The 14,432-nt window shown below is 40.6% G+C and overlaps 1 protein-coding gene across 5 annotated transcripts in view; it reads right to left on the reverse strand.

The window, feature by feature from the left end:
• Positions 1–14,432, reverse strand: part of DDX46 (DEAD-box helicase 46) — a 51,244-nt gene that overhangs the window by 20,680 nt on the left and 16,132 nt on the right. For 3 of the 5 annotated variants that reach the window (XM_043521385.1, XM_037906151.2, XM_037906153.2), the window contains 10 exons: positions 11,552–11,740; positions 10,998–11,132; positions 7,362–7,458; positions 5,908–6,073; positions 4,746–4,897; positions 4,307–4,420; positions 2,768–2,933; positions 2,136–2,256; positions 1,596–1,771; positions 421–542 (listed from right to left, as the gene is read on the reverse strand). In XM_043521385.1, the coding sequence (XP_043377320.1) occupies positions 421–542; positions 1,596–1,771; positions 2,136–2,256; positions 2,768–2,933; positions 4,307–4,420; positions 4,746–4,897; positions 5,908–6,073; positions 7,362–7,458; positions 10,998–11,132; positions 11,552–11,740 (1,438 nt within the window). The remainder of the gene's footprint in view (positions 1–420; positions 543–1,595; positions 1,772–2,135; positions 2,257–2,767; positions 2,934–4,306; positions 4,421–4,745; positions 4,898–5,907; positions 6,074–7,361; positions 7,459–10,997; positions 11,133–11,551; positions 11,741–14,432) is intronic. The other 2 variants (XM_043521386.1, XM_037906152.2) reach the window with 1 other exon arrangement.

The following is a 14,432-nucleotide window of genomic DNA, read 5'->3' on the forward strand; positions in this document are numbered from 1 at the left end:
AAAAGAGTTCCTCGGCCTTCTTTTTTGAGATAGGAGATATCCAAAAAGTTTAACTTTTTGGAAACAGGAAATCCTTATTTCAAACTATCATATCCCACAAAAGCTTTGCTTAATTACCACCAAACTATATTAAAAAAAATATTGTCAGACACATGGGCCATACATGAGAAACTTCAAACAGACTGACTGACTTCTGGCAACATATATGCTTGTGTGCACGTGCAAAGGTAGTAGTGAGGGGAAGTCAAAAGCAGGCTTTTAAAAGAAACCTAATTGCTACCAAATCTCCAACACATAGAGAAAAGCAAAAATGAGAGTTCAGAACTAATATTGGATTTATGGGAAAACACCCACCGAGCAAGGCTGGTAAATGACAGATGTTCTGAGATTTCTGATAAACAAAATATGCTTTAAGTGTACCTGTTCACTGATTCCTGTTCCTCCATAGACACAGACAACTCTAAACCCAAGTGTCTTTGAGAACTTCTTACATTCCTTGGTAATTTGTAAAGCCAACTCTCGAGTCGGGGTCATGATGACAGCTAAAAAACAAAGATATTAAAATGGTAACCACAAAAAATTTAGGAGACGCTGATCCTTTACACGGCAAAAATCGAACCTTTATGGTGAAGTTTAAACCATCTCTTTTAGACTAATAAAACTGTACTGTATAAATTATTATCTGTTCATTTAAAAACCATTATTTCAAGAGATCTACAGTAGCTGAGGCTGCCCTGGAACTAAAAAATAAACTTGACCATAGTTCCAACAACATACTGAAAGTAGAATAAATGATAAATTCCTCCTTTCAAGTATATGGAAATGTGTAGTTGAGTGGAAATGCAAATGTTCCTCAAGTACAAACCATACAGCAAAATACATTTTTGTGGCTCATTGTGTTGGCAGAACCTTCAGTGCTCACTTTAAGAAAGAAGCCTCTCAGGGTTGACGTACAGTCATGAAATACATGTTCCTCCAACACTCCAAGAGAGGAACTGAAGGCCCCTCTGCAAATCTTATAGAAGCATATAAAGAAATATCTGACAAAACAAATTGAGAATTCTGTACTTCAGTGTAAGTCCTCTTACTCATTTAAGACCTGACTGTTAAAATCACGTATCAGCCCTGTGCCAATTTCCAATGAAAAAATCAAAGGGTGCAAACTTCCCTTTCATTCTTCCTAACAAGTAGTTCTATACAAAGAGATATATTAAGCAAAAATAAAAAATCCCTCAATGTACATGAAACAGATGTACAATTAATCTATTTGCCGAATCAGAGCTTAAAAACAGAGCTGTGCCAGAAGAAATGTTTGTGGTAGGTTCTGCGGCATCATCCCAGAGCTCATTCTACCTTCTGGCAAGGGGAGATCAGCCCCGAAGTTACACATTGATAGAGGGAATTTATACCACGCACAGAGTTCTATCATCACGATATATCCTAGCCACAACTAGTGCATTTAAACACAGTTCACTAGAAAAATCAAAATCAACACAGATGTTTAAATTATGGTATCCAAGACTTTAAAAAACAAACAAACAAAAAAAAAAGGGATAAATTTCAACCTGTCAATATCTGAAAACAAAGATTTGTACCTATTGGACCTTCTCCTTCTTCTAATGACCTCTGATCCATGATGTGTCTGAACATAGGCAACAGAAATGCAATGGTCTTTCCACTTCCTGTTTTAGCAATGCCAATCAAGTCACGTCCACCCATAATTGCTGGTATAGCCTGAGTTTGGATGGGAGTGGGCTTTTCATAGCCATGTCTCAAAGAAAGAAAAACAAGTACTGTCAGGAGCAAAAAATGATTTCTCATAAATTGGACATAATCCTGATGAAAAGATTTACATATTCTACTTGAGTGGAAGCTTTAGTTCCATGCAAAAATACAGCACAACAAATACAGAGTGGAGAAATGTGTGTTATGTAATTAGTGGGGAAGAACAGTTTATAATTGCCCAGAAGAGCAATCCTGAGTGAACACCTTAATCTAGATGGTTGGTATACATGGTGCCATACAATGAGAATATGTAAAACAAATAAGTATCTTGGCCTGAACACTCCACAGTCTAACAACACAAGAACACAATGGAAACAACTGATATTTCGGTTCATAAATCGTTCACTTACTTCTTAAGGGAACTAAGAATCTTCATGGAAATACCACACTGTACCCAGGTTTTGATTGGCTTCGGGCAGCCTTTTCCCTTGACTACAATTCCCTCCATTTCCAGCCTGTACACATTTACCTCTGAAAAAAAACACACTATGGATTAATACACAATCAATCAAACTTTAAGTGTTTCTCTGCTTTCTTATTCAAAGTCTACTTGAAATGTACTGTCTCTGAACATGATGCAACAGATTTTAGCTAGCTACAGACACAGATGCTGAGTATGTAGAAAGTGTAGTGAAAAACTTTCAGTGAGCAGGTCACAAGTATAACTAAATGGAAAGTAACAGTACATCAATAATACTCACTGATGGGGTGATTCAATCTCCCTCCCCCACCTCCGGCCTGTCAAGTTGCACCAAGAAAATTCCCTTGCACGCTCCAATTCCCCTCTGTAACTAATAGGATTGCTGCTTTATGTCAATGACTCAAATTATATATACGTCCCTTTTCGACGGTCCACAGAATTTTGGCTTTATGACCAAAGGATAGGACCTAAAGAACTCACTGGTGTCGTGCATATCTAAATTTGACAGACATTTTCTTCCATTAAAACTACCCTACAAAATTAATTTTTATTTGCCATTACCATCTAGGGTCATTTTAGCCAACTCTGGAACTTCAACATAGAAGTTTTTCCTAAAGGGCTCATATTCTATCTTTCCATGATCCACTGGTTCCAACAGCTTCCTCTGTTTGGTCTGATAGCCTGTCAGGGCAGTCTGAAGATCAACTTCCTCCTCTTCTGACGAGTACTGTACAGATAATAAATCAAAAATATACTCAGTGACAAAAACCCTCTTCAAGGGTTTGATTTTTCACCGACATAGTAATGGAACATTATTGAGTGGGGACATTTATCTCTTCCTACACTGCACCAAAACCATCTATGAGAGGGAGAATTACTTTAAACTTCAAGGATCTCCCTAGTTTTACACACATTCATTCTTTTGGCAACTTCCCCTCTCACCACTCTCCACCTTTTCTCCAGCTCCCACATTGTTTTCACCAATCTTAACTGACATCCGGAGAGCACTTGCCATCTAGAACTAATCAACAGTGATTCAGGAAAAAAAGAAGATTCTCATGCAATGGAACTTATCCAGCCTATTCAATTGCCAGTGCAGAGCTGAGAGATTTAAAACCTATTTAAGGCCTAAAAACCACAGCACCTTATATGATAATAGCTTGATATCCCTTTTCTCTTGAGTGTTATGTGAGTAGTTTGGACACAGGACGAATTGCTCTGATAAGCTTGGACCCAATAATTGTGCAGGGAGGCTATGCAAGCCCCCCTGCAGAGTATCAACATTGCATATTTATTACATACAGCCAGTGTAAGACAAGTTTATTAGTTGAGTTTGGAGTGCTACCTAATAGTTAGAAGCACACGACTGGGAGTCAGAAGACAGGCATTGTATTCCTGTCTTTGCCACACTTGCTGTGTGACTTTGGGCAAAAATCAAACCTCTTTGCTCCTGTTTCTCAATTTGTAAAAGGAAAATATCTACCTCCCTGGGAGCAGAGATACTTAACTCATTAATGTTTGTGAAGTGTTTTGAGATCCTCAAATTAAAGGCACTTTAAAAGTGTGAAGATAATTTAACTATAAACGTAAGACCTAGATTTTTATAATTAAACATATGCAAATGGACATGTAACTATTGTGACTGAATATGTGGGCTCAGTAGCTACATACATAAATGACCACTTAGATGTTCAACTGGTCATTCACATGCAAAACTGCCATGACTGAATACATAATTTCTATAACTGTATATAAATTTTATGTGCACCAAGTTTAGACATCCACACATCAACTCAATTATATTAAGACATTATCAACCTAAACAACTTGATCCATTAATTTAGCTTTCATTAATACCATGTTGTCCTTACACAAAACCGTGCGAGCTGTGGTGTTTTTTAAATTAATCTGTGTCAGCTCTATTTTGGCCATGATTCAACAAGGTACATAAGCAAATGCCAAACATTTAGCATGTAAGTAGTGGCACTGAAGCCAACAGGGCTACTTGTGCGCTTTAGTACTTTGCTGAATCATGGCCTCTTTTTGCAAGAAAAACGAACAGCCCATTTCCACAATAAACACCTAAGACTTTTCAGTTACCTCCATTGCATCTTGGTCATTCTCCATGAGCTCCCCTTTCTTCTTTTCTGATTCCACAGCTGCCTTTTTGGTTGTCACCACGGTTACTACTTTGGTAACAGTCGGCCCAGATTTCTAATAAAACAGTTAAGGAAAACCATTATACTACCACAGAGAGCATGGAAACGCACTATGCGGAATGTACAAATTCTGTATACTCCTGAGCACAATATAGTGGCTTTGCTCCCACTTCCTGAGATGAGATTTCATCAGGGTTAATATCAAACAGCTGATTTGGGGAGATAAAAAGTTATGGACAGGTAGGCATTACATGTAGTCTAATCTCTTTCTTGTCTGTTTGCATCATTTCCCTCTTAAAATGTGTTCTTCAATATCATTTTTCCTATATTAAAATGCTAACACTACTTAAAAAAAGATAAAGACAATCTTAATTTTTTACCTTTTCACTCCCACCTCCACCTTTCACACTTCTCATATTAAACTTCTTGACCTCTTCTTTAACTTCTTCCATATAAGCATCCAGTGGATCTAATTCTTCATCTTCAATCTCCTCCGCTTCTTTTTCCCCTTCTGCAGTCTCCTCCTCGTCATCTAGTATGACAGAGAAATATTTTTGTTTAAATGAAAAACATTTGTGCTTATGAATTCCAAAATCCTTATTTTTTCCTGCATTTAGTAAAATGCAGTTGTACAGAACCCTGAAAAATGTTTACAAAGCGCATACAAATTGGGGGGGGACGGACACTATACTTTAAAATTACAGAACAAAGGTGAAGAACACCATGAGAATAGGACTACATCCTCTTTACAGGGGTGGAGCCAGCCACGGGGGAAGAAGAGTATCTTGGAGCAGAAGGGATGGGAATCTTCTTATGTTGTCTAAGGGTTTAGTCACCAGTCAGAGAAACCCTGGAATCAAAGGCCACCCTTCCCCATTGATACCACATGGGCACTTTCCCTTCCCCTTGGAAGCGGAATGTTCCCTGAAAGAAGACAGACTCAATCTGGAGACGCCAGGGGAGCCAGCATGCTCCCGCAGCCTGCAGGAGCTCCTCTAATGCCAGGAGTGGTCATTTTAAAAGACTCCTCCTCTCTTGGGGAGATGTCAGGATGGAGATTCTCCACAAGGGTTGTGAGGAACTGACTATATTGAGAGAGGTCATCAATAAATGGGCAATTTAGCTAGGATTTTAGTGGGTACAAAATAGCAGTTACGGGTTCCCAGAAAAGCACTGGGTCCACAAAAACGTCCGAAGCCTAGGTGAGAATTTTTTAAAAACTGGGAATGAAGTAAGAGGGAGAAGAAAAGAGTGTTAACATATGTTGATAAACTACCATTATGTCCCCATAACTGACCTGAATAACTGCACAACATTACTGCTCTATCATTTGTCCTCTCTTTCTCCTAATCCCCCACCAGTTGCTTTCACTTGTGTCTTAAGCTGTTTGGAACCATGAAGAAGTCTAGATTTCATCATTTTACATTTCATTGAAAAATAACTGAAGTTTTAAAATCAAATATGGTAATTAAAAGCTGGGTTTATAACTACAAAATGAAGCAATTATCTGTTAATTGTTATATAAAAATATTAAGGAAATACCATCATCATCTTCTAAGCTCCATTTTTTCCCTTGTTTCATCTCTTCAATTTCTTTTTTCAGTTCTCCTATGTTTTCCATAGCCTTCTTGCGCTGTTCTTCCCTCCATTTCTCCACTCTCTCTTTTCGTTTTCTCATTTCCTCCTCAAGTTTGTTCTGATCAAAGTTCTATGAGAACAAACAACCAAACTAAAAAGTTATGAATTATTGGCCTGACTCTGCACTTCTTTATACAAACTCCTCTTTCAAATCTATGGGAGTTTTGTCTGAGGATTGCACAATATAAAACACATTGCAATACAAGTTTAACTTAATATATCTCAGGTTCACTCTATAGTGACACAAACTACTATGCTTGCATGAGCGAGGTGACTAAAATAAAGTGAAATGCAGTTATCTGCCTTGCATACAATGCCAGAACTTGGTCCTAGGGATCTACATTTCTAAACAAATACTCCTAAACATGTCAAACTTTCCTCACCCTCATAGGGAAAGTATACAACAGCAATGGTTCTCAACCATTTTTTGGTGCGAGACCCTGAAAAGCCACCTTGCAACTTGCTATTTCCCCAAATGATTTGTGTCAGAGCAACAAGCTATGAGTGGATTATGACCAATGAGTCCGAGGCAGGTGTTCTGGTTGAAGGTGCATGCATAGTTGACTGGGTTTGGTGAGGATGTTGGTTTGGTGGCCTGTTGCTGACTCCTGCCAGACTGGAGGGTTTGTCATGAAGCACAGATTCCCTTGCCCCAGAGCCAAGCATTGTCTGTGTATTGGAGTCAAGTATCAGGGCGTAGCCATGTTAGTCTGTATCCACAAAAACCACAAAGAGTCGGGTGGCACCTTAAAGACTAACAGATTTATTTGAGCATAAGCTTTCGTGGGTAAAAACCCCACTTCTTCAGATGCATGGAGTGAAAATTACAGATGCAGACAAATATACTGGCACATGAAGAAAGGCTTGTGTGTTGGAGCGCTGCTCTGGAACTGGGGGAGGCAGAGGCAAAAACAGAGGAAGCAAACTGCTCCTTCCCTTTCTTCCCCCTGACTCCTGCTAGGTTCTAGTGACCAAAGGATGTTTTCTACATAAAAATGTATTTAGAAAGCACTTGACCTGAAGTAAGATTGTAGGCGTTTCTAAACTCATCTAACCCTCCACAACCAGGAATCAGTGGGATGTGACACAAGTGACCCTGCACAATCCGCCTGAAGTTTGTATTCTACAGGTTGAGAAGTCCTGCATTAAGGGAAGAATGTTTCTTCTGTCAAGTGGTAGAAGCACACCCATTGTAACAGAAGTCTGTGCTCTATGAGGTCCAGACCTAAAAAAGGGATTATCTAAGGTGATTTTTTAAAAATACAGTAAATTATATCTAAAGTTCTAAAATAAATTTATCATTTGTAACACCTAATGTTTAACTGATACAATCTTCTCTCATTGGTCAGTATACATACACTAACATCTTTATCCTTTTCTTCTTCTTTGTCTTCTTTCTCTTTTTTCTTTTCTTTGGAAACTTCCACACCTTCCGTCTTTTCTTTAGACCTTGATCTGAAAGATAAGATCAAAAATGTATGTACTGCATGTCTGATCTAAACAGACTTTTCCAGCTTTTCTTGGGAAAGATGTGTGTGTGCTGAAAGAAAATGTAATTCACAGATTTTTTAAATATCTTGCAGACTATATTTACTTCCCAGAGAATCTCTTCATTTCATGGACATATTTCCTAGAAATAACAGAGATGCAAAAATCTGTTAGGACACATTGATTCATATGCTCTAGTTCTCTTGTTCTCATTTCTTTATCGGAGGAAGTTGCAGACTTCATTTCCAGAAATACTTAGAACTGATACTCTCATGGTTCCAGAGTTTATTTTACACCACCTTGAGGATAGCTATTGGAACAGAGATACTCAGAAATTACTGTCTTTTGCACTTCTAATACCAAAGGGATCTAGCACCTTCCCTTGTAAGTCTGAGTGCCCCTGGAGGATTTCATTACTGGCTGAAAAACATAAGGACGCCTCCCGTCAGGAAAGGCTACCTACATAACTTGATCCAAAACCCATTCACATTTATTACAGATTTTACTATTCTTACCCCCTCTAGGTTAGATGCATCTATTTTTTATTAAACATGTGTGGCTAACCCATGATAATACATTTAAAATTCACTTTTTAGCTAAAAAAAAAAAGTATTAAGCTTTTTTCATAGCCCACAGGGCTATTTTAATGCAAACCATATGTTTATTTTACAAGATGTTATGTCATTCCAACTTCTCTGAATACAATTTTTGTGATGTTTTGATTAAGGCCCCGGGATAGTCATCAACCTCCTTATTCTATATACACGTTAATGTTACAGTTTACTTATACAGTACTGCTTTTCTTTAAACTGTGCAACTTCATTGTCTGGTTATGATTATAATTGAAAATTCAGTTTAAAATGTATCTCGAAATCACTGAAGTAAGATTTTACACATTTCTAAATTCAACATTAAAGGGACCTCAAACTGCACCTTTTTGTTAAGTCTAGTTATTAGTCATCTTATTTGATCATAAACTCATACAGGTAGGGTCCTTGTCTACTCCATGTTCTCTACAACGCTGAGCATGCTGACAGCATTCAGCAAACACCACAAATACAAAGCAATGGCATGGTATAAGCATATTTCATGGATTTCTTTGAAGTGTTATACTATGCACTTTATCTATTAGCATGAATATTAAAGAAATCATTGTAACATGTATTTGACTTGTATTTGAGTATGTAGCTTTATTTAATATCCTCCATTATTGTAGTAATATTTAGAAAATGCAGCATTCTTCATATCTCCTATAAGTGGTTTTGACCTTGAACACAAAAAGCAATTTTGAGGAAGAGTAACCATACAAAATGTTGTTTAAAACAGTACCCTTTGTTCTTGATTTCTGTGAGCCTGCGTTCAATAGCAAACACCACATACTGAATGGCTTCGTTTGTTTCGCTATTTGCGACGTAGCCCAGATCAATGCAACTTGTGTTGTTCTAAAAACTCCTCATATGTATTTAAATATTGCACTTGATATTAAGGCCAGGAGGCAATAAGTCAGGAAAGCCATGCACATCTCTGGCTTTTAGAAGAAGGATAATATTCAGTGAGTACACATGCATTGCCTAAACCTTATGGTTTGTTCCCATTGCTTAAAAGCTCTTTTATAGATCTAAGTAGCTACATATCCTATATTTTATTTATTATTATTTATATTAGCATAGTACCTAGGAGCTCTAGTCATGGACCAGGACCCCATTGTGCAAGGTGCTGTACTAACACAGAACAAAGATAGATTGTCAGCTCTTTGCGACAGGAACTAAGTGTAAGACGAGACAACAGATGGATACCGGCAGACAGAAGAGTATAAGGAAGGAAAAAAATAATATTTTAAGTTCTATAAATGCCGTTTTACATATTAGGAACTCTCATGCATTTCACTGGAGGAATAGTTCTATTTCAGTAATTCAAGAAAAGACCTGAATACACGTAAATTTAAAGTTAAGGTAGTGACACCTACCAAAAAAAAAAAAAAAAATTCACACTGACCCTAATATATTTAAATCATAGTTACTTCATGTTTTGTGTCACACCTCTGTAGAAAGGATGTGTTAAAGGTGACCTCTAGCACAGCTGACACTCATGCGGTGTTTTGAAAATGTAACTCTTGTTGAAGAATTTTTTGTTGAAAATACTGTGGCTAAATCACGTAATGCCTCTTAGAAAATTGAGTGATAGTGTCATCCACTGTTCTTATCACAAGACTTATTTAAATAATTTTAACATATTAATGTCCCCCAAAACCTGTGTAGGCAGCAGACCTTCTTGTAACAAGTGTTTGCCCCATGCCAAGTGCCAACTTCATCTGGGAAGTGGTGCTCTCCAGCACCGTGGGTTGTATTGCTGGCTCTGCCGTGAACTTATAGGGTGTCCTCTGCCAAATCACTTAAACTCTTTGAACCTACATTTATTATTACTATATTACAATTCAGCGGGTTTTATGAGACCTAATTAGTAGTTATAAACCGCTTTAAATTGCTGGATGACAGTAAGCTGACTTTTCACTTACTAAAGTCACTTTTGTGCATGATTTCCAAATGATGCACTGAGTCCCTGCCCACCCTGCCCCCATATGTCAAGTACATGTTACAATCATCTAGCTGAAACAAACTAAGATCAACATCTAAAGATAAGCCTTTTTACCAAACACACAAGCCTTTTTACCAAATCTAGTCAGACTTTCCAGAAAGCTTGTTTTATTCTCCTACAGGGATGGAAAGCTTTACAAAAACAAAAAGGGACAAATGCCCAGCAGGGAGAATATGAGCATGAACTTCTGTTCCTAGAGTTGAAAGATTAACCTAATGTTTGATCTAGCTCCCAATCTGGGCATTTTGAATTTGAGCAAAATTCTGCAATGGTGAAAGTTAATCATCTGGCAACCGATGATCCAGGAACAGGCATAAATAGCCTAAGATGCTAATGAGGCATTCTGTGCATTTTCACAAGTGCAGAGCGTGATGATGACAAGGCATGTAGCATAAAAAAGGGGTTGCACTTAGGGATGTAAATAGCGTGTACAAAAAGTAACTATTTAACCTATTAAAATTCTACTGGTTAAAAGGTTAAATGTTTAGCTGGGGAACTAAGGCTGCAGGGGGTTCTGCAGTACCCCCCGGTTTGGGGCCCCACTGGCACCCGGGGTCCCACCTGGCCACTATGCGGCAGCAGAGTTTAATTGTTAAACGAAACCGATAAGCATCAAGCTTATCGGTTAAACTTTTACATCCCTAGTTGCAGTCAGCTACTTGGGTGAGAAAACCAATGTTATTTTCCAAATGTGCATACACACGCACACAAAAGTTCTCCTGGGAAAAAGCCTTATTATGCCAAGGAACATGGTGAGGAATATTTTTATTCCTGAAAAAAAGATTTACAGAAATACTGGAAAACCAATTTAATATCTGATAAATCTATCTCCATATAGGAAGAGACTATAATCTATAAATCTTCCCATGTCTAGTAACTAACATATTAATCACAGCTGTGAATGAGAGTACCTGTTTTCTGTTTTCTTGCTCTTGCCAGGACTGGTGGACCGGGACCGTCTACTTCTGCTTCTGGACCGTTTCCTCTCTCGACTGCGTGATCTTCTTCTCTCTCTGCTCCGTTCCCTCTCTCTGCTTCTTGAACGTCTGCCACAGAAGCAGAATTGGCTTATTTAGTATTCTGCACTTATGGCCATTATTTTAAAATATAAGAGTATATGAAAACTGAGACGTTTTGGTTTGGGGGGAAACATTAACATAAATTGGTCTGTTAACATGGGAAAAAACAATCTTCAGCAAAAATCTGCAAAAGGAAGCCAAGATCCATTAAGGGTATGGACAGGGTTACCAAATCCAAATTACAGCAGCTTGTCACAAGCCAATAATTGAAATCAAGTATACTATGTACTACTTTACCTAAGTAAAACCTATTACAAAAGGCAGATACCAACACCAATCGTACAGAGAGGAACATCAGATATTCATAATAAGATAGCTCAGACTGACTCAAGTCAAGTCTTATTTTCCAAGAACACATACATTTCCTGAGACTTTACGACTCATACCTCAGGCGCTTCCTGTCCCTTGACCGAGATCTCCTCTTGTCCCTACTGCGTGACCTCTCACGCCTGCGTTCTCGATCTCTACTTCTAGAACGTCTGTCTTCTCCACGTTTTGCTCTTTTGTCAGCCGGAGATCGACTTCTAGAGCGGCTACCGGAACGTCCACGTGATGTGGAGCGCTTCCGATAATGTCTGTGTAGTTGCAAATTCACAATAAAAGAATCAAGATGTACAGGAGAACACTTTGCAGTTTAAAGGTACTTTAATCACATTTAGAACAGAAACCATAAAAAGGAAAGACCGGGTCTTTTTTTTAAGATTACAAAAAAGTCTTTCCTGGTCTTGTATAACTGAATTAGTACACACACACATATGCACCTACTGAGATACTGAAGTTAGCTGGATTACTTTGCTATGTATCATTGAAAAAGTCCTATTGAGGTCACACCACGAGAGCAAAGCTCTTTGTGATAGCATCAGAATCCCAAAAGGAGTTTACTATTTAATAATCCATCAATTTTTATATGCAGGAAAAAGGTTAAAACTGCATGTAAATATGTCTCATATTTTATAACACTAGGGCAATCTGCCTCAGTTTATATCTCAGTTCCAAAGAGATACTATAAAACTCCATTCAAAAAATTGTGTGCAAGCATGAGCCTGTTTGGTGTAATGAAAAGGGCAGTGGACTGGAGTCAGGAGATTTAGATTTTCTTCCCAGCTCTGTTACTAACATGCTGTGTGACCCTGAGCAAATCACTTCTTCACCTCTCTGTGCCTCTGTATTCGCCTCCAACCTTTTGGTCAGTTCTGTCTATTTAGACTGTAAGCTCTCTGGGGAAAAAGACTGTCCCTCCAGCATTTGTGCAATTTGCAATGGGGCTTGGATCTTGGCTCTTGGCTCGGCCTGTAAGCGCTTCTCTTATAAAATCACATGTGGCCACAGAGCATGTTTCAAGTTGGCAGCACTATCAACAAAGGATACAAACTGTAATGAGCAGAGAAGTCCATGACAAGCATCTTTTATCTTAGGATTCAAAAATGCTCAAACTTTATAAACTTACACCTTTAACAGACAAAGGAATCATTGCATCCATCACAGAAATGCAGATACCTCTGAGTGAAACATAACAATGTGTAAACACCATATTACATTGGACAACAATTCAAGACAATAAAATGAAGACTTGAAATAGCAGGGATAATTTACATACACAGCATCTCATAACTGAGTTGGAATTTTCTCAGGACACAGAGATTAACACTCAGCTATCAGGGAAATAGGGGTATGTCTCCACCATGGAGACTATACAGTACCAGTATAGCTATGTCTATGCTGCCAGGGCTGTGCCAACGCAGCCTACATCAACAGTAGAGGCTTTTCTGTCAGTGTAAGACACCCCCTCAAATAACATTAGCTGCGGCTAATGTGAGGCCACAGTCTTCTGTCACCATAGCTGCGTCTACACTGAGGGTAGACGCAGCTACGTCGGTCAGGGGTGTGGTTTTTTCACATCTCAGAACTATGCCAACATACCCTTCAAGAGTAAACCAAGCCAAGGAGACCTACGCTATGTCTACACCAGGGGTCAGGAACCTACGGCACGCGTGCCAAAGACAGCATGCGAGCCAATTTTTAATGGCACGCTGCTCTGCCATTAAAAATCCTGCCTGCTCTTCTCCGCCCACCGCTCTCTCCTTGCAGGGCAGGCAAGCTTCCCCCTCCCCCTGCCTCTTCCCCCAGTGTGCTAAGTTCCTGCCCCTCCTTCTTTCCCTCCCTGCGGCCAATCAGCTGAGGGCCCTTGCTATGGAGGGGGAGAGAGAAAAGCAAAAGTGGAGCAGCAGCATGCTCTCTGCTCCAGGGACTTTGGGGAAGAGGGTGGAATTGGCATGTTGCCTCCAGCCCCCTGCCGTGAGCCGCTCAGGACTGGGAGCACCCTCACGACCCCAGCCCACACCCCCAGCCCTCTGCCCTGAACCCCCCCACACACCCCAGCCCTGACCTCTGCACCTCCCCACACACACTCCCAGCCCTCTGCCCTGACCCCTGCACCCCCCACACACATACCCACCCCCCACCCTGACTCTTGCACCCTCCTCACATACCCCCAGCTCCTTGCCCTGACTCCTGCACCCCCCACACATCCCCATCCCCCCCTCCCACAACCCATGCCCTGACTCTTGCACCCCCCACATCCCCATCCCCACCCCTCGCACCAAACAGGAGCTCCTGCACACACCCTCCACATTCCCACCTGCACCCCTCGCACCAAATGGGAGCTGCCCAGGTAAGCGCTCCACACCCAAACCTCCTGCTCCAACCCCAAGCCCCCTCCCTCATTCTAGCTCCTGGCCAGACCCTGCACCCCAACCCCCAGCCTGCTCCTTCACCCGCAGCCCTGTTCTCGGCGCTCCCAACCTCATCTAGGTGCAGAAAGAGAATGGCTAGAACCAGGGAGAGGTACCTACTCTACGTGGACAGAGCCGGGACGCGAGAGCGGCAGCGGGCTGAGCGGGGCCGGCAGCCGGGATCCTGGCTGGCAGGAGCAGGCGGACGGAACCCCAGACCGACAGCGGGCTGAGCAGCAGCGGGCTGAGCTGTTCAGCCCACTGCCGGCCCGGGGTTCTGGCTGCCGGCCCGGGGTTCTGGCTGCCGGCCCGGGGTTCTGGCTGCCGGCCCCTTGCCAGCCGGGGTCCCGGCCGCTGGCCCCACTCAGCCTGCTGCCGGCCTAGGTGAACGGAACCCCAGGCCGGCAGCGGGCTGAGTGGGCCAGCGGTGTAAGATCAGCACTTTAATTTTAAATGAAGCTTTTTAAACATTTTTAAAACCTTGTTTACGTACGACAATAGTTTAGTTATATAATATACAGACTTATAGAGAAAC

The sequence above is a fragment of the Chelonia mydas genome, chromosome 8, assembly GCF_015237465.2.
Source record: "Chelonia mydas isolate rCheMyd1 chromosome 8, rCheMyd1.pri.v2, whole genome shotgun sequence".
NCBI classification, from domain to species: domain Eukaryota; kingdom Metazoa; phylum Chordata; order Testudines; family Cheloniidae; genus Chelonia; species Chelonia mydas.